At 50.4% G+C, this 22,434-nt stretch overlaps 1 protein-coding gene across 1 annotated transcript in view; it reads left to right on the forward strand.

The window, feature by feature from the left end:
• Positions 1–21,704, forward strand: part of Plxna2 (plexin A2) — a 178,777-nt gene extending 157,073 nt beyond the window's left edge. Inside the window, exons 16-30 of the mRNA XM_048809011.1 lie at positions 1,561–1,800; positions 2,435–2,578; positions 2,892–3,126; positions 5,087–5,229; positions 5,892–6,160; positions 8,042–8,108; positions 8,315–8,461; positions 9,116–9,275; positions 9,656–9,759; positions 13,530–13,629; positions 14,535–14,725; positions 16,001–16,170; positions 18,557–18,769; positions 19,399–19,549; positions 21,026–21,704. Coding sequence (XP_048664968.1) covers positions 1,561–1,800; positions 2,435–2,578; positions 2,892–3,126; positions 5,087–5,229; positions 5,892–6,160; positions 8,042–8,108; positions 8,315–8,461; positions 9,116–9,275; positions 9,656–9,759; positions 13,530–13,629; positions 14,535–14,725; positions 16,001–16,170; positions 18,557–18,769; positions 19,399–19,549; positions 21,026–21,121 — 2,430 coding nt within the window. The 3' untranslated portion in view covers positions 21,122–21,704. The remainder of the gene's footprint in view (positions 1–1,560; positions 1,801–2,434; positions 2,579–2,891; positions 3,127–5,086; positions 5,230–5,891; positions 6,161–8,041; positions 8,109–8,314; positions 8,462–9,115; positions 9,276–9,655; positions 9,760–13,529; positions 13,630–14,534; positions 14,726–16,000; positions 16,171–18,556; positions 18,770–19,398; positions 19,550–21,025) is intronic.
• Positions 21,705–22,434: the final 730 nt, after the last annotated feature.

Genomic DNA, 22,434 nt, shown 5'->3' on the forward strand with positions numbered 1-22,434 from the left:
CAGGGAAACCAGGAGAAGCAGGGAGGCCGGTGGGGACAGAGGATGGAGAGACAACTCTGAGTAAAGCTGGTTGCTTCCCTCCTGAGCCAGGGTTTCCAGTCCTTGGCTCCACTCTACCTATTTGACTGCAGCCCTTGCTTTCCTGTGCTTCAGTGTCCCCAGATGCAAAATGAAAAGTGCATCAAGTTCAAAGGGAGCTGCAGAAGTGTGCAATGAAGAGGGCAGGAGTGGGTACCGACCGCTACTACAGCGTGAAGGCCCCAGCGAGCCGTTTGGTTTAAACTGTGCAGCTCCCTCTGGAAAGGGAGGGTTAAGACTTGGACTTGAAGCTCTGACATAATCTCTAGATAAAATCTCTATGCAAGTGTCAGCTCTTTTGCAATTTCACACACAAGTCTTATTTCTGAACATGAAGTCTGTGTGTGTGTGTGTGTGTGTGTGTTGGCCAGCTACACAACACGTGTGGGGCCCTGCCAGGACAGTATGTACTTGAGCAGTCCGAGTTCTCAGAGATGCCCTTGGCTATTCCTGGGACCTCCTGGCTCCCAGAGCTGAAACTGAGCTGTGCCCAGTGGGAGCCAGGGGATGGGGCAGGAGTTTGGATTTCCTTCCCAAGGCCTGCATGAGTCCTCTTTAGTGGTTCCTTCAGTCTGGCTGCCACCTGGGGCAACTCCAGAACTAACCACCAGAGGAAAAGGCGGGTGGGGGAGCCAGCCAGGATTTTTAAATGGCAGACCAAAGAAAAAAGGAAAAAGGACAACATGAATTCAGTGTCAATTCTGTAAGAGAGAGAGAGAGCGAGATCCTGGGTAAGACGTGGAATTGCACAGTCCTGTTTATTCAGTAAACACTAACTGAACACCTACTATGTGCTAAGCAGGGCAAAGCGCTCATCTCATACCACTTTCTGCTCCATACTACCCACCTGCCCACACATCCTACACTGCTTCTGTCCTACTTCTTTCTCAAACATCCCCTGCTTCCTCACCCCCAGGCCCTTGAAGTGCTGTTCCCTCCTGGAACTTGTTCCCCCACACCTCCCTCTCTTTGTCTAGATAAGCCTTCTCATTTTTGAGATTAAAGTGCATTCCTTTCTTCCAAAGGAAAACTTGGATGAGTCACCACCACCCTGCTGCAGGCCATCCTTCCCCCATTCACACACACTCCCAGAGTCCCTGATCCTCCCAGGGACTGTGCGTTTCACATCCATTCTTGCATTTCAGCATTGTGTTGTGCCCTACAATGCCGCAGGCTGGTTTAATCAGCAGTCTGCCCCCGGGGTTGGGTCTGTTTCACTCTATGGCCTCAACTCTTAGCACAGTACCTGCCACAGATAGCAGCTCCAGATAATGAGTGAATGAATGAATAGATAAATGAGATTAAAATGCACTTCCGCCCAAATGCCACCACCTCTCATTCAGAACCCCACTATGTGATAAAAATAAGCAAGTAACCCAAAGCCAGCAAACTCAAGCAAGCAGAGAGTAGGAGACGGGCTGTTGGATCCCGGCCTCTGCCCACTGGTGCTCACATTCGAATACTCCTCTCTGGGTCTCATAGGTGTGTAAAGTTGTGAACACGACCACCCTGACCTGCCTGGCACCCTCCCTGACCACGGACTACCGGCCAGGCTTGGACACTGTGGAGCGGCCAGATGAGTTCGGATTCGTCTTTAACAACGTCCAGTCCTTGCTGATTTACAACGACACCAAGTTCATCTACTACCCCAACCCCACCTTTGAACTGCTCAGCCCCACAGGAGTCTTGGATCAAAAGCCAGGATCGCCCATCATCCTGAAGGTGTGGGGAGTTGCAGAGAGGGGAGTTGCCCCCCCCCATAGACCATGGTGGGACGGAGCACCCCACTTCTCCTGCTTGTCTCTCTGCTCCTCCTGTCTGTGCTTTGGACCCTTAAAGCTTCCATCTCCCAATGGGCAGAGCTTGTTTGAAGGTATTGACCCACTGAGCCACGTAGAGTACAAGTGGGATTCTCAAATAATGCTTTCGACTGTCTGCTGTTCTGGGGAACTTGGGGAAGCAGAGGTTCTGCAGAGACTTGGGGGTAACTGTTTCCTTGTCTGTGCCACATCCGTGGCCACAGTGGTCTCCACACCAAGAGCTTGTAGTCTCCAGATGCTGTCCATCCAAGAGTTTTGTTACTCTACCCGCCACTTTGGTTAAATCCCAGGGATCCTCCCCTAGATTTTTCCTTTTCAGGATTTGGTCTTTCCTACTCTCTTCTTCCCTTTCATTATCTCCTTCCTTTGTTTTCTCTCTAAATTGAGGCTCCAAAAACCTTACCATGGAATCATTTATTGGTTCTCTCATTGCTTTCCTTCCTCTTCCTCTGGGCTCCTGAGTGTCTTTTTAAGTACACAATTAGCTTCTGTGGGCAGGTGTCAATCACTCCTGTTAAAATGACTGTTCTCCACAGGGCAAAAACCTCTGTCCCCCCGCCTCTGGAGGAGCGAAACTCAACTACACAGTGCTGATTGGAGAGACCCCTTGCGCTGTCACCGTGTCTGAAACACAGCTCCTCTGCGAACCCCCCAACCTCACAGGGCAGCACAAAGTCATGGTGAGTGAGCCCCTCTTCCGTTTCTTCCTTCTGTCCCTCCTCCCACCACTGTGCATGCATGATCTGTCATAAAGATCTTCCACCTCGTTGCCTGACTCACACCCTCAAGTATCTCCTCATCTCCATGTTCTACATTGAAATGGTTAGAAAGTTTAGCACACAAGAAACCGAAGGCAGATACCAAGGCAGGAAGCTGCTCTGTATCCAAATCTGTACCATGTGGTTGTGATCTGTCATGTCCAAGGATCTGATGGCATGCCAGGGCTCTACACCTGTGTGCATCCGTGTGCGTCTGTGTGTGTACAATGCACAGGTTCACGTGGGCGGGATGGTGTTCTCGCCTGGCTCGGTGAGTGTCATCTCAGACAGCTTGCTGACCCTGCCAGCCATCGTCAGCATCGCGGCCGGCGGCAGCCTCCTGCTCATCATCGTCATCATCGTCCTCATTGCCTACAAACGCAAGTCTCGAGAAAATGACCTCACGCTCAAGCGGCTCCAAATGCAGATGGACAACCTGGAGTCTCGCGTGGCCCTGGAGTGTAAGGAAGGTGAGTGAGGCATACATACCTCAGCTTCTCGGACCCCCATTCTCCACTGACCTTATCTCCCTCCTCCTTGCCCATGAGTTCCATCTTCACTGTCAATCTCCCACCTCCAGCCTCGGTTTTTCCAGAAACTTCCTTTGCCTCTAGGGCCACAGAAGCCCTATGAAGAATGCCCACAGGTTTCCAGGTGAGGTGGTGTACACCTGTAATCCCAGTTATTGGGAGGCAGGAGGATTGCAGGTTTGAGGCTAGCCTGAGCAACTGGATGCCATCTCAAATTAAAAAATAAAAATGACGGGGCTGGGGTGGTGGCTCAGCGGTAGAGCACTCGCCTAGCATGCATGAGGCACTGGGTTCGATCCTCGGCACCACATAAAAACAAACTAATGTATCCACCTAAAACTAAAGATACATAAATAAATAAATATTTTTTAAAAATAACTGGAGATGTAGCTCACTGGGAGTAGAGCACCTCTGGGTTCAATCCCTAGTACCACAAAAAAAAAAAAAAAAAAAGAATGGCCACAGGTGATGAGGACCCAGGTCCCCCTGCACCGTTCTTGTCCACCCCCTGCCCTCACTCCACTCACAATCTGGCTGACACCATTTCCCTTTCAGGGACTCTATGCCCCCACAGTCAGAGCCACCCTGATCCATTGTCTCAGGCTAGATCTGCCCAATGGAGCATCTGGCTCCTGTTTAGGGCAGAGTCATCTTCACAGAGTGTGGGAGCAGCAGCCGGAAGGCAGGAGAGCACCTCACCTCTGCTGGGCCCTGTCACCTCCCCCAGGGTTGGTTCCTATCAGTACTGCAGGCTGAGCTTGGAAGGCCACACTTGCTGGCACTCCTGGCCAGGAACCTGTGTGGGAATGGGGATTGTGATGGCTCCCGGCTCCCACGCAGCGCCTGTCATGGGGTGACTAGTGTACCTGGCATGCTCCTGAGCTGAGGACCTGGCAGGCTTTCTGGGTAAACATGTCAATTAGAAATCAAAACATTTCTCCTTTTGTTGCAAACGTCATTCTCAGAAACAAGCCCTCTGCTGATGGAAGGGAGGTGCTGGCTGGGAGAAGAGCGGCAGAGGCTCTCCTGGCGCCAGGCCCACAGGGCTCAGGCACCCAGGAGACAGGCCCAGGGTGAGACCTCGGAAGCCCTGTGCTGCCAGGGCTTGCCTGTTGGCCCAGCATCTGATGACCAGGTCTTCCCAAGGTGTTCGCATCTTGATTCATCCTCTTGCTTAAGAAAGGGCAGCAATTTGCCTGTTTGGGTCTTTGCCAGAGCCCCCAGCCACTTCTTTACCTGCTGCTAGCTCCTCCAAGAGGGTCTGTACTGAATGGCCCAGTTTGGGGTATTCTTACTTTTTCTTTGTTTTAACCACATTTTCAGTATGTAGGAAGAAAATCAAAATTATAGACAAGCCCAGGAGACAATACAAATTGCCCATCTTCTTAGTACCTAAGAAAAGCAGTGTGTCTGTCAGCTTTCCGTCACTGTAACAAATACACGAGATAATCAGCTTATAAAGATAAAAGGTTTTTTTGGCTTGAAGTTTTAGAGGTTTTTGTCCATGGTCATTTGGCCCTGCTGCTTTAGGCCTGTGATGAGACAGCAGGTCACGACAGGAGTACGAAGTAGAGCTGAACTACTCACTTCACAGCCAGGAAGCAAAAGAGCAGAAGAAGAAGAGGCTGGGGCCCTGCTCTTTCCTCAAGGGCCTTTTCTCAATGACCCAGGATCTCCCTCCAGTCCCCAATTCAAAGGTTCCTCTACTTCCCAATAGTGCCCACCTGGGGACCAAGACTTTAACCCATGGGCCTTTGGGAGACATCTAATATCCAGACTATAGCAGGCAACCTAGGAATTTCTTCTCCCACCCAGATGCTCCCTTCCCACCCTCCCAGTCTCTGCACCCCAGTTCCCCTTCCTTCATTACAAAGCCAACCTGTTTCACTCACTCTCACAGCTTTTGCTGAGCTCCAGACAGACATCAATGAGCTCACCAGCGACCTGGACCGCTCAGGAATCCCCTACCTGGACTATCGTACCTATGCCATGAGGGTCCTGTTCCCGGGCATTGAGGACCACCCTGTCCTGCGGGAACTGGAGGTAATGCCCATCTCCCTGGATCAGCCGCCCAGGAGGGATGCAGGACAGGGTTTCCCAGGAAGTCCAGATGGGACTCAGCAGCATAGAGTAAGGTGACCCGTGAGGCGGGGCCAAAAGTCGATCCCAGCATGACAGCAGCGGGGCTGTCAGGAATGATCATGGGCAAAGGGGGCACCCGGGCATTTGGGGACAGTGACAGCACAAGAAACATTGTTTGTGAGCTTTTAATTAATGACTGAATTAATGAACTGAGATCCTGACTCATTCTAGAATGGATTTAAGTTGGCTTAAAGAAAGACTTGGGACTCTGAGAGATTTGTTTGCTCACTTGTTGGTTTGTTTTCCTGAAGTTAATAAATCAGGACAGAGGAGATTAAGGGGAGACTAGCAAACGGAAGAAGTCTGAAGGGTGATGTCCTGTGGTATCTTGGGAAATCACATGGTCCCCTTGGTGGGCGGCTCGCGGGGCCCAAGCTCCCTGCCCCCTGTGGAAGGCCAAGGCAGGTGCAGCCTTCAGACCTTTGCTACATCACGGAGCCTCAGGGTGGGGGTACTTAAAGGCCTCATGAGAGGGTCCCATCACCAGCAGGCCCTGCTGAGAGCCTGGGGTAGGAGGCCAGGAGCCTGTCCTCTGAGCTGTCGCCCCTCCACGCCTGCCCCAGGTGCCAGGGAATGGACAGCAGCACGTGGAGAAGGCCCTGAAGCTCTTCGCCCAGCTCATCAACAACAAGGTGTTCCTGTTGACCTTTATCCGCACCCTGGAGCTGCAGCGCAGCTTCTCCATGCGTGACCGGGGCAACGTGGCTTCCCTCATCATGACTGGCCTGCAGGGTCGCCTGGAGTATGCCACTGACGTCCTCAAGCAGCTGCTGTCTGACCTCATTGACAAGAACCTGGAGAACAAGAACCACCCCAAGCTGCTTCTCCGGAGGTCTGACCTGTGGCAGGATGTGGGAGGGTGGCCCGTATCTGTACAGGGACATGGCACCATATTCGATGAGCCCCTGTGGAGGCCGAAGATTCCATTCCCCCAAAAAAATGGTACCTGGGCAAAGCAGCCTGTCTCCTGACATCTCCGAGGGCAGGGTCTGTCTGACCTTCTGGCCGTCCCAGGGGACTGCAGGGTCTGAAGTTACCCATGTATGACGGAAGAGCCCGTGCCTAGGCTTGGAGTTCAGCTGGAACCCAACCCTGCTGCCTGCTAGCTCTGTGATCTTGGGTCAATGGCGTAACTTCTATGTTGTTTAGTTTCTTCATAGACACAATGAGGTAGTCACTAGCCATATGAAATAAAATAGAAATTCCTCTATCATGCTGGCCACGTTCCAAGTGCTCAGTGACCCGCCATCTATGTCCAGTGACCACCATATTGGACAGCATAGACAGAAACCATTTCCATCATCGCAGACCTTTCTGAAGGACAGCGCTGATTTAGAGAGTCCGTGTGGCTTCCATGCCCAGCTCTCTGGATTGGGATCATCAGCATCCACCACAAGCCCCAGGTGCCACTTTCCTGGCAGGCGAGAGGGTTGGAGACCCTGCCACCCCTGCCTCCCAAGGCCACGGGGAACCACACATGGCTCTGGAGCTCCTTTGGGCTTCAGGAGTTGGAACGCCCCCTCTCCACTCAGCGCCCCTCCTCCCTAGCCTTCTGCTCAGGAGGTCTCAGGCTTCCAGGCCCCACGTGGGGTGAGGAGGGAAGAAGGATGGCTTTGTTTTATGAGTACTGAGCCCCCATCCAGCCAATCTGAGCATTAGAAACTCTCATTAAGAACTGTTGTATTTAAATTAGAGCTAATCTCAGGCACAATGCGGAGAGCGGGTGCTGGGAGGGCCCGGGGAGAAAGCTACAATTTCTTCTGCCATTGTCACTCTCTCCCAGCCCCAGATTGCTGAGCAGCCCTGGCAAATGCCTGGGATTTACTGCAGCCAGAGGGTATAATTTGCACCACGTGCAGGGAGTTAAAATACCCTTCAGGCATCCCCATTTCCAAGGGTCTGTCATGGCTGCTTTGTTTCTTCCCAAGTGCCCAGATCTGCAAGCCTGGGAATGGGGGAGGGGAGAGAGAAGCCATTCCATTCGCAGAAACAGATCTCCTGTTGGCTAAACTCTTAAGCACTGCCTCTACCTGCAGGGCTGGGATCTGAGAGCCCTAAAGACAGCAGTAATGATAGCTAATATTTACATAGTGCTTGCTGGGGCGCCAGGCGTTATTCTTAGCACTTTAAATGAATTAACTCATTCGATGCTAGCAACAACTGTGTCAGATAGGTGTCATGACTGTCTGCACTTAGAGATGGGGAACTTAACCCGGAGAGGTTAAATTACTTGCCCAAGGTCCCTCAGCCAGTCTGAGAACCCAAGGCAGCCTGCCTCTGAGCATTTGGAGGGGCAGGTACCAGGGATGCAAAGCAGCAGAGAGACTTGCAAGACACCCCCGAGGAGGAGGAAAACTTTTCATCGCCAAGAGACCAGAAGGGAGTATAGTACTGGTGCTCCATAGCCTTGTGGGATGGTGGCCTGTTTCTGCATTCCCTGTGTTGGGTGCAGCCAAAGCAGTTTATGGTGCCACCAACCAGCAGGGATGAAAGGTCCTGGCCCTCCATTTTCATAGGAAATTGAGACCCAGAAAGAAGCCACCCCTGGCTCAAGTCTCACTTCTAGTTACATACTAGGAGAGGTGGGCTGGGACCCAGGGATCCTCCTGACTCCCAGCCCTTTATTCTCTCCTGTCCACACAACAAGCCCAGATCCCACCACCAAGACCCCTCCATAAAGGACTGACCCTCATCCTCCTTCTGCCTCCCCCAGGACGGAGTCTGTGGCTGAGAAGATGCTGACCAATTGGTTTGCCTTCCTCCTGCATAAGTTCCTGAAGGTGAGGGGAGTGAGATGGGTCCAGAGCTGGGAGCACAAGCCTGGCTTCCAGGGTTGCATGGGGGTCCCCGCCCTGAGGAATAGGAACTCCTGGGCCTGCATGCTCCCAAGCAAAGCAGGCCAAGGAGGTCTTTCCCACTGCCTCTGCTCCAGAGGCAGAAAAGAGGGGCCCAAGCCCATGCTCCCATGCCTCGCTTGTGTCCCTAGGAGTGCGCAGGGGAACCGCTCTTCATGCTGTACTGCGCCATCAAACAGCAGATGGAGAAGGGCCCCATCGATGCCATCACAGGAGAGGCCCGCTACTCCCTGAGCGAGGACAAGCTCATTCGACAGCAGATCGAATACAAGACCCTGGTGAGGAGGCCACACGCTCAGGGGACAGCACATATACCTCCTGCTCTCATCCATACTCTACCTTCTGACCCCAGAGGCAGTCTGTGGGGGTCAGCACAGAGGTGGAGGGATCAGTCTGGGGCAAGCCCAAGGGGTATGTGAAATGTAGCAAGGTCAAGACTTTCCTGGGCTCCCCTCTTCCCATCTCATTTGGTGAGCCTTAAGAGAGCTCTATGCCTCCACTTACCCTAGATAATATCGGGGGAAGAATAAAGGTCACTCCACTCTAGGAATGGGGTAATTACCATCATCACTGATGCACTGATTCCTAGTGGAGAAACTTTGGGAAGTGTGAGACCAGCCCCCGATGCACCTGGAACCATCTTTGAACCCCTCGGGTGCCTCAATCCAGGATCATAGTCTCCCCTCAGCCACTGGTGAGCTAAAGAGTAGAGTCCTGTTTCTTTGGGAAAGAAGGAGTGGACATAGTGACTCAGGCTGCCATGTGGCAGATGGCAGGAAGGTAAGAGAAACTGAGGCAAAGAACAAAGCCTTATTTCTCCTACAAGGAGAAGAGGGCAAACCTTGGAAGAAGAAGATTCTGAGTTCTCCACCCCTCTGCCTCAAACTGTCCTTCAAGGGCTGATCTGCTCACCCTCGATCCCCACCTTGTAGATCCTGAACTGTGTCAACCCCGACAATGAGAACAGTCCTGAGATCCCAGTGAAGGTGCTGAACTGCGACACCATCACACAAGTCAAGGAGAAGATCCTCGACGCCGTATATAAGAATGTGCCCTACTCCCAGCGGCCCAGGGCCGTGGACATGGACTTGGGTAGGAAGCCTGGCCTTGGAGTGTGAGGGTGAGGGGAGACCTGTGGCTTCCTGGAGGGCATTCAGGTCATGAGAGGGGTGGGAAGATATGAAGCTCTGCCCTAACCTTCCCACTCCCCTCCCGGGAGTGACTGGGTCCTGGCCAGGTCAGGGCCACAGGCATTGCTCCTCCCTCCTGGCACTGCCTGCTCAGGCATACCTGTCCGTCTCTGCAGAAGCCCACACATCCTCCCCTGCTCTCCTGACTCCATGGAATTCTGAGCGTCTCTGAGCTCTATCAGTGACCCCATTTGATGAGAGCCAGGGTTGGCCCAGACAAAGTGGGCCTGGCTCTTGGCCCTACCCCCTCACACTGCCACATGCATCACCTTCTCTACCCAGAGTGGCGCCAAGGCCGGATCGCCCGAGTCGTGCTGCAGGATGAGGACATCACTACCAAGATTGAGGGCGACTGGAAGCGGCTCAACACCCTGATGCATTACCAGGTAGAGTGGGTGTTCCTTTCCACGGGAGCTCTGCCCTCAAAACCTTTAGCATCCCAGAATGTCCCTTTCCCTCTAAACTTTGCTTTATAGCCTCAGAAGCCTAAAAGGGATTTTCTTCTCTTCCTTTTCTTCCTCTCCCCTGATGCTGGGGCAGAGATTCTCATTAGATTGGGGAACGTTTTAAAAAAAAAAAAAAACTTGTAAAAAACATGAGTCCTGAGATTCCACCTTCAAAACAGCTGTAACGGGTCAGGAGCAAGGTGTAGGCATTTCTATTATCTCTGCATATATAGAAAGCCCTGCATATTACAAAGTCCTTCACCTGGACAACTATCTTAAGATGCCTGGTACTTTCTCTCTTTGGCCTCTTACTCTTACAGCCGATGCTCTGGCTTGCAGTTTAGCTGGAAATTGGATGGGCTTGCCTTTAGGTCTTACATTCTGCCACTTACTAACTGGTATCCTTAGAAAAGTTACCTAAGCTCTCTTTCTTCTCTCCTGTAAAAGGTGGCTTCTATCCATCCCTGCCCCATACAGACATGTGGACTAGTTAAATGTCGAAGGTGCAATGTTGATATACTGGCAGACACACAGAATGAATAGTCCAAAAAAATCCAGCAGAGAACACAGGATCCAGGAACACCCACTCCCACCTCCCCTTCCCTCCCACGGGAAGTGCTCACAGCTGTGGGGGGGTCTCTGTAAGATTAAGCACAGGTAGACAGATTGAGATTCAGGAAAAATACTAAAATAGAAACTGGAAATGAGAGACACCAAGGGAAATTAAACCAACCAGAGGAAGTGCCTCAGGCTGCAAGACCCATGGGATTGTCTGATTAATAATATCCTCCTATGTCCCTGTCTCACAAAGGGAGACGTGCAGACAGGCTGGCAGGCTGGGCTTGCAAACGCTGAGCTGCCAATGACCAGGATGCTGGGAGGCCCTGGATCTGGCCGGGAGCCTGGAGGTTACAGAGGAGGCTGGGGCCACTGGGGATAACCCAACTGCTCTTTTCTGGGCTCCATCCCCCTCTCTGACCAGCATCCCCTAAGTGGCACCCTGCCTGGACCCCAGCCCCACATGGAGTGAGGATAGTTGTAGAAGGGAAGAACTAAGGTTTGGGGAGCTGTATTTAAACCCCACCTCCCCACTCATTGGGCATGATTTTAATCTCTCCCAACCTTGGGATTGTCATCTGCAAAATGAAGATTATAACCCTGATTGGTGAAGGTATGAAGGTGGCTGGAAGGGTTAGAAACAACAGGTGAGGTCCCCAAGGATGCAGCTATGATCACTCCCCGTTAATTCTACACATGTATGCACACACACCATCACCCCCATGTGGTTAGTGCATCCTGTAGAATGATTGTAATGAACCAGTTAGAGCTGAATAAGAAAGTGCAAAAGAGAATAGTACTATGCACCCAAATCCCACATCTAAAGGGCAGGAGTAGGGTTTGTCTGCCTCTGTGTCTGATGCCCTAATGCTGGGCTGCCCATCCTATGGCTTCCAACCAGAAGAAAGGAATATCCTGTTCTAATGGTGCTCATCATACAAAGCACTTCCAATTCCCTGATGTCATTTATCATTCATGTATTCATTCGTTCCTCAAATATTTACTGAGCTTTGCTGAGTGTGAGGTACTTCCCACATGCTAGCCCTGAGTGACAGGGACAGCAAAGACTCTTCTTCCCTTTGGAATAGGATGGTAATGACCAGGATGATGATGATGATGCTCATAATGGCAACACTAATGCCAATGCTTGCTGAGTAGCTCACTGGGCACCAAGCACCATGTTTAGCCTTTATGTGTTTTAATTCCTTTGCTAATTCTCACAATAGTGATTATTAGACCCGAGTATTGTCCACATTGACAAATGAGATCACTGAGGTCCAAAAGGTTAATTCATCCAGCTGGGAAATGGCAGAGCCTCAGTCAGACCCAGCGAGATACATTGAACACAGACTTGCGCTGCCTGTGGCTTCAGAGAGAGAGAAAAACCAAGGACAACAGAGATTTAATGACTAGATCCGGAATTGAGCTGAACCATGGTGATGTAAGTCACCTTGTGGATCTTCCTTTTAGGTGACAGCAAACCACAAATAATCTAATCTGTTTACCCCAGGAGTGTAATGCCCCTGCCTCTGCTGAGTTTCCAGAGTATCATTTCTGGGCTGTTGGTGGCAAGAAGAATTTCTGAAAGGCAGAGGTAGAAAATCTCCCTCAGTCCTAGACCGGATACTAATGATGGCAACTGCTGGCAAGTCTAGAGCGCTTCCCCCAGCTTGGAAGTCATAGAGTGCGGAACCTTCCGGGCATCAGACTAGCACAGAGAAGGGTTCAGTACCCTAGAACTCTACACCCTCAAGTCAAGCATTGCCCTCTCGTTACCCTCCCTGGAGTCAAAGGTCCTTGGAGCCCCTACAGAAGAAAATCTGCATAATCTTAATTAACAAAGAGATGTTAAAAACTGCCTGGGCTCCTGCAGATTTATAGGGAGGGTAAAATTAAACACCATCACTAAAACCGGCTATCAGGGAATCTCGTTAGCACTAATGTTCATTTATAGTTTGACTTCCCAACATTTAATTCTTTTTTGGTGGGAGAGAGGGACTGACAATTTAAGACCCAGAAAGATGGTTTTATGGCTGGTGCAGCTATAAATCAAACTTATAAAGTTCATAAAAATTGTTAAAATAAAAAATGGTTTAATAGGAATGTTTTATGGCCCATAACATTATTATAGCTGTTTTATTCCCTCTGCGTTAGGGGTTTAATTGGATCGCCACAATTCTGGGGATTCTCCGTTTTTATTGGATGGAGGGTAATCTTAAATCAAAATGGCCCCAAATGTCTTCAATATGGCGCCTCATTTATCAGCCCTTTCCCTACAGACTGGGCACTGAGCCTGGCATCCTTACAGAGGATGGGGCAAGACACTATCTTTCCGACTCCCCAAGGGCAGCTACCTTTGTGCTAAAACTGTTCAAGGTGGCCCAGGCATAATGGGAACCAGGCCAGAATGAAATCAGAGCCTACAGGGAAAATGGGCTTCAGACCAGTGTGACTGGAAATAAAATCCCAAATTAGGATATATAAAGAGGATATGTGCTCTGGAGCCTGACACATCTGGCTACAAATATCGGCTTTACCTTGTATTAGTAATGTGACCCTGACGCCACCCTTCCATCTCTTCATCTGTAAAATGGGAATAATTATCTAGTACTTCCAAGGTTGATGACAGGCCACAGGGGACGTCTATACAGCAGAAATAGAGAACAAGCCTCCCACGCAAGTCACATGTTTAATTTTAAATGTTTATTAGCCACGTTAACGAAGCAAAAGTAAAAAGATGAAATTAACAATGTATTTGTTTAACCCAGTCAGTCTAAAATAATTGTTGTTTCAATGTGTGAGAAATAAAAAAAATTACTGAGATAGTTTATATTCTTTTATCCATACTCAATCATTGACTCTCCTGTGTTTTGTACATTTTTAGCACATTTCAACTCAGACAGTTAGAATGTGTCTCAGTTGGGGCTAACTACATTTCAGGTGCTTGATAGCCACATATTACAAGAAGCTGCCCTATTGAGCCAAGCTGTTCTGGTCCAATAAAAACTCAGAAACAGTACTAGTTATTTATAGTATTCCTGAACTTCTTCCTCTCTACCCACTCCTATCCCATAACCCTCTGGAATAACCTGGCTATTCACCTACCCAAGACACCTATATTCACACAACTGTACCTTTTGTACCATTCTCAGGTATCAGACAGGTCGGTGGTAGCTCTGGTCCCCAAACAGACCTCCTCCTACAACATCCCTGCCTCTGCCAGCATCTCCAGGACGTCCATCAGCAGATATGGTGAGCACCAGGAAGGCAGTTTGGGCAGCTCAGGATGGAGGCTTCTGCCACCCTCCAGGGACCACTAACCACCCCTCCTCACAGCAGGAAGTTCCTGCTGCTGCCTGGCCTCCTTTAAAGTCACTCACTCACTTGTCCCTAGTCCAGTAATTCTTGGTGCTTCATCTCCAAACAGTGGGAGCAGGTGGCACCAACTGTCCTTCCTTTGATATCCCAGCCCTGGTGAGGGACTCAGAGTAGCCCAGTATAGGGAGGCACCTGGTGGGAGATTCATTCATCCCAGTTTAGGTGAGCCAGTCCCAGTTGATGCCTATTGTCCTGGCTGAATGATGAATAGCATCCTGTTTTATTCTGGAAAATTGTCCCGACTTGGACAATAAATTGACCATCATTGTCTTTCCACTCCTGAGGAATGTTGGGCCTCTGAATGTTCTCGGAAAGACACCACAGGACAAAACCCAGCAGCTCCAAATGGGCTCAGGAAATGTCACATTGCAGGGCCTAAGAATAAAGGGACCCATTTATTCCGAAAAGGATCATTTCAGCTTGCAACTCTTTAGTGTCCATAGTTTTACTAAAGTACCTGCTGAAGTAGCCTATTGACATTTTACCTGTTGATTATTCATTGCTGGAAGTATCAGAGGAGGGGGCTTACCAATCCCCAAGTGTCTCTCTAGTTCATGGAATTTCTAAACCTCTTTCAAAAAAGACGTCAGGCTCCTCTGTCCTCATGACAACTAAGGACTCCTAAAATAATCCACCAAATATGAGGTCCCAGCGGTCTCCTCCCAATTGAAACAAGTTTGTTCTGAGTGGATGCAGCAGATGGGCAGGATTTGGGGAGGATGCTGCAAGCAGGGCACTGCCTCGGTCACTCACAGCCCTTCACCACTCCTTCTCCTCAGACTCCTCCTTCAGGTACACAGGCAGTCCCGACAGCCTGCGGTCCAGAGCCCCCATGATCACCCCAGACCTGGAGAGCGGGGTCAAGGTGTGGCATCTGGTGAAGAACCATGACCACGGTGACCAGAAGGAGGGTGACCGGGGCAGCAAGATGGTGTCTGAGATCTACCTGACTCGGCTACTGGCCACCAAGGTAACTTCTGCTTTACTCAGGTCAGGGAGGGCTCCTCAGAGAGGCATGTCCCGCCCCTCCACATACAGGAAGGAGATCATAGCATGTGTTCTTTAAGGGGACCCATTCAGATGACCCCTGGTCTAGGACCCTGGGGAGGGCTTCCAGAGAATCAGGCCACTGCTATTCTATGCCCTTTGACAGAAACAGCAATGGTACCATTGCCTTCTGCCCACTCTCGAGACTCCGTTGCCCTTTAGAGGAGCAACTCTCTCCCTTAGGAAGACACTTAGGGTTTCTTGTCTGTCTTAGCTGAACAGATGTGCCAACCTCCGTTATTACTGCCTTTCCACTCCCTTTTGGCCACAATGCAAGAGAAAGCACAAGGCCCCATCCGGTAATCCAAGGGAAAGCCCCCGTCTCCGACCCCATTCCATCTTTCCCCACATATTGATGAAAGTTATTATCTTTAGCCTTCCTAGCAGAGAACAAAATAGGCCTTTAAGGATGGCGATCACATGGCCTGCATTTTCCAGGGCAAGTTAGATTTAAATTCTCTGCCCCTAAGACAATGCTTCTGAGATCCTCATAGAGCGGCATCGAACTTTTAGCTCCTAGACTTGCTCCCAGAATGTCCCAGAACTACTTTATCAGACCCTGTATCTCGATTTTTGCTATGCATAACATGTCCAGCATACCAATAAGAGACCAGCAAAGAGACACTAGGAAATGTTAGAGGTTTCACCGATCCTCAGGGACAAGACAGCCCAGTCTTCTTCCTGCCCGGGAGACCCTTCGATGCCTTTCGGTCCTCGCTTTACCTGGGTGTTCTGAAATCTAAACCTTCACTCCTCAGCTCGTGCTTCAGACCTCATCTGTCCCAGATCACTGATATTTTAAGGCTCTTCATATTTCCTATCAGACCCTCCGTGGTCCTGCCCAGTTCTCCAACTTGTTCCTTGGATACCTTCTACAGATGGGGCTGCAACCCGTGCCCTCCCATTTACCCTGGGAAGCCTGGACTCAGAGCCCTTCCTGGACACAGATGCAACATCAGTGTGGCATGCTACTACAGTTTGGAGGAGACATTCTTCCCGGGGATCCCCAGCCCATTCAGTTCCTCCTGCCTCCAGGACGCTGCAGCTAGTACTCTTCTGCACCTTTGCCACATTGCACAGCCTCACACTAAAGACAAATTTCAAGGCAGAATGGATCCAGGCACCATCTGGTATGCCTGTCTGCTTCCTGCCACTGCCTCCCCCTTCATCTCACACTGTCCCTCCACTCCTCCCCCAGGGCACCCTCCAGAAGTTTGTGGACGACTTGTTTGAGACCTTGTTCAGCACTGTGCACCGGGGCAGCGCACTCCCCCTGGCCATCAAATACATGTTTGATTTCCTGGATGAGCAGGCAGACAGACACAGCATCCACGACACAGATGTGCGACACACCTGGAAGAGCAACTGGTAACCCCTAGGGGAGCTCAGTGGGAGGTGCAGCCTGGAGAGGCAGGGAACAGCAGGGACCCTGGAGATGAGAGGGCAGCCTGTTCCCAAACTGGGCCTGGGTGATGGGAGGCTCCTAGAACATGCAACACACACTTGCTCTGCAGAGCCAGCATGGTCTCCAGGCTGCCTGCTCCAAGCAGGGCCTACCTGGCATGAGCTCTGCACATACACTGGAGCTCTGCCCTTTCAACCCGAGATCCTTCCCCAGGGAGAGCCCCCCTCCTCTGACCTCTCGTTCTTAGGAAAAGAGAGCTGGGGGAACCTAGGCAAAGAGCCACATTTGAAACCTGTAGCAGAGCTTCAGAGCCAGGCTTCTGAGAGGGCACTTCCTGAGATGGGAAGCCCGGGTGAAGTTTGGTCAGTGCCGGGAGGGAACACACACCTGCTATCGACTCGAGCCCACAAACTAAGGATTCACTGGAAAACGATCTCTTAGGGACAAGTTACTACCCTGGCACCACAGCTTCAGGAAGCAGCAGGCAGAATGTGCTGCAGAGAAGTCTGTCTTCCCTAGAGCCACCTCTACCCCAGACCAGCAGTGGGAGAAGCAGCTCCCCAGGCCCCTGGCATGAGACCTTTCCCTCCTAAGTTTTGAACCTGGACCACAAAACATGCTAAGGACTGACTTTTAGGTCAGACAGGGCCTGGCCAAGAGCCGGACTTAAAAGGCTCCTTCGGCAAGAGCACAGGGAGCGGAGATCCAGGCATTTGGCTTGGGCAGGCGGCCCACACAGCTGTCTGGAGTCAACGATCTCCTCAGAGAACAGAGCCGACACAGATGGGCCCAGGCTGTTATTTGGGAATCAAAAGTCCTAGCAACCAACAAAACACTTCCAAAAGAGCCAACCCCAAACCCATATATTCCTTCCTTGTCCAGGGCACTGAGTCCTCCTAAGTCTGCAGCTTTGATTGCCGTATGGCCATGGGGTGAGGAGCCCACAGTGCACTATGCCAGGATCAGCTTTCTGTCTGCATTCTCAGTGCAGAACCCCACTATCTCCTTGGCTTTGGGGGATTCCCAGCTCAATTCCAGGAATGGGTGATTTGGGGGAAATCAAGAGAAAGTTCTGGGTTATTCTCATCTTTGTGCCTCCTGTAGACTGGCCAGGCCAAATAATAGAAATACACTGTCCTGGTGTTGTGGTGGGGAAGGTCCAAATAGCAAATGTCCAAGGAGAGATGATCAGAAGCCCCCAGAGCTGCCAAGAGAAGGGGAAAGCGGAAGAGCTGCCCAGACTCAGCTGAGGCGGCTTCTCCTGGGTCACGGGAAAGTGAGCCATCCTGCTGCACATTGATGGAAGGGCTTGGGGTGGGGAATGCTGACCTTTCCCAAGACCTGGCACGATGAAGACACTTGGGAACATCTGGGTCTGAGAGAGTCAAGAGAAGATGAAGAAGGGGAAAAGAGGGGAAGCTAGGGATGTCACTCAGGCTAGAAGGACAAGCCTGGGGACAGGGCTCACTCCACACAGGCACCAAAAGAGTTAAGGCCGGAAGGCAGCTGGAAGAGAAGGCAGAGTTGAGAAAGAGGCAAAACAGCAGCTGTTCTGGTTTTGAAGGAGGGTAAATGGGCTTATCCGCCTTATGGCCCCAGGAGCAGGGAAAGCTCATTCCCCTCTGCTTATAAATTCCTGAATCGCAGAAGGAAGTCTCCTAACTACTGATGGGTTCCTCTTGGGGTGGGAAAAGCTCTGTGCTACAGTAAGCCATTCCCAGGGTGCCAACAATGGCCTCCTCTCCTCCCTCTGCCCCTGCCCAGACACAAGAAAGCCCTGGGGAGAGTCGTGAAAGAATGTCCCCCAGGGGAGCCCATTCCTCGGCCCAGCCAGGCAGGCCAGCCCTGGGAAGCAGCTCCAGCAGCCGGCCTGGGCGGGGAGGGCAGGTGGTGCCCTTTGTGCCCGCTCTCAGGCAGTGCCTGGGGCTGCCGGCTGCATCCTTGCGCACAATGGCCACCAGCACTGTGAGGGGACTCTAGGAGCCTGGTGGCTTTGTTTGAAGCCCTGAGAAAATCATGCTGTCCTGTGTACTCGGGCTTCCCTGGGGGCACGGAAGCCTTCAGAAAAGCCTGCCAAGAGGGAACCGGGTCCAGCCACGCCCACTCCTCAGTTGTCAGGGAACAGGGTCAGTGCCCTGTTAAGGTACAACGCCCCTCGCCTTTTCTCCCAGGGTCAGAAACAGCTTGGGCTGAATGAGCAGCCCCAGCGAGGTCCATTTTTCCTGATTTCATCCGCTTGCCTTTTGGATAGGTCATTTGACATTTGGGGGTGAGGGGAGGAATTTTAGTGGACGGCATCAAGGTCACAGCCAAAGTGAGTTCTCAGGTGTGCTCTGCCTTTTCCCACAGCCTCCCTCTGCGCTTCTGGGTGAACGTCATCAAGAACCCCCAGTTTGTATTTGACATCCACAAGGGCAGCATCACGGACGCCTGCCTCTCTGTGGTGGCCCAGACCTTCATGGACTCCTGCTCCACGTCAGAGCACCGGCTGGGCAAGGACTCCCCCTCCAACAAGCTGCTCTATGCCAAGGACATCCCCAGCTACAAGAGCTGGGTGGAGAGGTCAGTAGCTCCTCAGGACAGGCCGGCGTGGTCTCTCTGCCGCACTGCCTGCCCTGTGGCATCAATGAGGACGCTCTACTTGCGATCCCTTCAGGACTTCTAGGTCCCCTCCTTCTTCCAAACTTCCTGCTGTGGGGAGGAAGGGTGGCTTTGCGCCCTTGGAGGTCTGATTGTTATCATCCTAATTACCATTCATGGAGTTCTTGCTAAGCACCCTGCATTGTGTGATAAGGATTTTGTAGGTATCATCTCATTCAAATGTTCAATAGACTTGGAAAGTAGCTATTATTATCCCCATTATTATTATCTGTGGCATAGAGAAGTTGCCCAAGATGACCAGCGAGCAGAAAGCAGAGATGGGATTTGAACATGAGAAGTATGGCCAGAGTCTTGGCTTTTCTGCTGGGCACTGAGGCTAAGAGTGCTCAGCTGGGCGGTGTCTCTTGGAGACTCTGGCCGTAGGCGTGAGCCTCAACTTGAGGCCAGAGGCAGCAGAAGACACATCAGAGGAGACATGGGAAGACAGGAACAACTGGAGACACCTAATGCTATCAGGGGCCCCAGGGCCAGGTTTGGTGTGGACAAATTTTGCTGAGTCCCCATCAAGGACCTTGTCTTATCTATGGCAGATACTATGCAGACATTGCCAAGCTCCCCGCCATCAGCGACCAGGACATGAACGCCTACCTCGCGGAGCAGTCACGCCTGCACGCCGTGGAATTCAACATGCTGAGCGCCCTCAATGAGATCTACTCTTATGTCAGCAAGTATAGTGAGGAGGTAAGACAGGGCCCTAGAAGGGTCAGAAACCCACACTGCAGGAAACAAGGCCGTTAAGCAGGAAGCTTGACTCAGTCCTTAAATAACAATAGAGGGTAATTTACAAAACATGCTCACAGAGTCAAAAAGCCCATAAGCTCAAAATCATTGTCATTCCTTTATAAGGCAGCCTAACCTCTGCTGATTCACTGAACACTTGCTTATGTAGACATCATTGTCTTTCAGTCATTGTTAGCACAATAAATAGCACTTTTAATAATTGAATTGTTTTCCAATTCAAAGTGTTGTATGGTGAATTTCATTCTTTCTTAAACAATGAATCAAAGTATTTTGCTCTTAGGCAGATCCTGTCAGTCACATTGCAGAAAGACAGGTGGACCTTAACATAAATAGAGGTTAGGATGCTTAGGGAGATTGAAGTCATTCATTAACATTGAACCTGAAAGAAGCAGCAGCAAGAGTATTATTATTAATAATAATAATAATAATAATTAACACATAATGCTTCCTATTTGCCCTATATGCCAAATATTATATGAAACACTTTATATATATGGACATACATATATTTATTCATGTGCATCTATAAATGTATGCTTATATACATTCACCCACTGTGTGATGACCTTTCAATTATCAACCAATCACATGTATGATAGTGATCCCAAGAGATTTTAATGGAAGCTAAAAAATCCCTCTGTGGCCTCATTGCATCCTAATGCCATGAAGCATTGCCCAGGTGTAATTTGCAGGGATGTCGGTATAAACAACCCTACTGCGCTGCCAGTCATATAAAAATATAGTGCATGCCATTAGGTACATTATGTAATAATTGATAGTAAACAATTGTGTTACATCATAATTTATATTATATCATAATTTTAGAGTATATTTCTTCTCCTTAAAAAGTTTACGTGCTGTGGTGCACACCTGTAATCCCAGCAGCATGGGAGGCAGAGGCAGGAGAATCTCAAGTTCAAAGCCAGCCTCAGCAAAAGGAAGGTGCTAAAGCAACTTAGTGAGACTCTGTCTCTAAATAAAATACAAAATAGGGCTGGAGATGTGGCTCAGTGTTTGAGTGCCCCTGAGTTCAATCCCCCATATCCCTCACTCCCCCGCTCCAAAAGTTTACAGTGTAACACTGTACCACGTCACACGAGCAGCGACATTATACAGCACATCTCTTGATGGCAACCTTTTCTCTTATGCTTGATCTCACGTTTGCATGCGTACACTCTAGGATGTTTGCATGATGACAAAACGCAACAAACCACTCCACTTCTCAGAAAGTATGCTTGTCGCAGAGCAAAGCATGACTGCCTATGTATTCATTCCATTAATCATTTCAATTATTTAAGGTTCTGTTCATTAAGGCAGAATGGAAAGCTAGGTGGATGGGCGAAGGGTGGAGAACTCTAGGAAGTGGTGTGTTTTATGCTGAGTCTTGATATCATTCTCCTTTGTTCTGTCCCTCAGCTCATTGGGGCACTAGAGCAGGACGAGCAGGCCCGGCGGCAGCGGCTGGCTTACAAGGTGGAGCAGCTCATTAGTGCCATGTCCATTGAGAGCTGAGAGGAGGGGACCGAATTCCTGGGAAGATGGACCCACACAAGCTGTCACGCTGGAGTCTCAGAAGGAAGGACAGTAAAGGGGATCAGGCCCAAGAGCTGGCAGCCCCTGAGATCCCACCCCGGGAAGAGGGGAGGGCCCCTCTCCTGACGCCAGCAGGTTTCCTCACAGCCAGTTCCTGCCAGGAAAGACCGAGGGCACCATTCATCCACAGCCAGAACAAGACACGAGGGCCGGCCAGGAGAAGGTGGCTCTTCAAGCTGGAGCGGGGACAGTCCTGCCTCCATAACTGCTGCTTTGCATGAAAACTCATTTGATGTATATTGGGGAAATAATGAGAACTTTATTTAATTTTTTTTAAGAAAAACGGAAAAAAAAAAAAAAACAGAAATAAAACAAAACAAAAAGCTGCCCTGTTCATCCCGTCCAACTTTTGTTTAATTCTGATTTCTGCCCCTGTCTGTCCCCTCGTCTCTCTCCTTCTTCATGTAACTCCTCTTTCTGAATGTCAGGAGAAGCCTGCAAAGAGATGCTGAGAGAAACTGAGCGGGAAAATGGTCTCCTTTCCTGTGATAAAAAATAAAAAGAGGAAGAGGAGAATGAATGAGCACAAGTTCAAACCAAACACTTCGCAAACGGAGAGGCCAGTACAACCGGTAGTCCTCCCTGAGGCCAGAAGAGCATGGGGACCGCAGAACTTTGCACAGAACTGCAAAGCCATCCCGTGGCTGCGCCTGGCTGGCAGGAAGCTGAGCTTTACCTACCACACACCTGCGGATTCTCATCTCTTGAGAGGAGGGCGGTATCTGTATCGTACCAATGCTTTTTGCTACTGTTTTTGGTTTATTTAATCCTAACCCTCAACAAATAAGGATCTGGCCTTGGGTTCTTTTCCTTTTGGTTTTCCTAAAGTTAATATGGGAAGTGGGAAAGGTCGGCTTCTCCCAGACCAGACACCTGGCCTCCCTGAGGATGCTGAGCGGCTCTGCCCTACATCAGTCCCTGCAACAACCCAGGCACCCTGGGGAACGGATGGCTTGGAGGGTGTGCAGAACAGGCCTCCAGATGGTACCCTTTGGGAATTGAATTGAGGACACAGGTGTTTGGCACTGGATTCCATCCCAATCATCTGGTGGTTTCTGGCAATTAAATAGAAAGCAAAAATCAAACACTGTTTACAGCAAGCAATACTTGAAGAGCATAGGTTTAAGAAGCTTCGGTATTTATTGTTACACTTTCTTTCATTCTCTCGTGCCTGGAGAGGGGAGACAACCCTTCGGTCATATGCGGACATATTCGGAAGCTCCTGGCCACGT

Source organism: Marmota marmota, unplaced genomic scaffold (genome assembly GCF_001458135.2).
Source record: "Marmota marmota marmota unplaced genomic scaffold, marMar, whole genome shotgun sequence".
NCBI classification, from domain to species: Eukaryota; Metazoa; Chordata; class Mammalia; order Rodentia; family Sciuridae; genus Marmota; species Marmota marmota.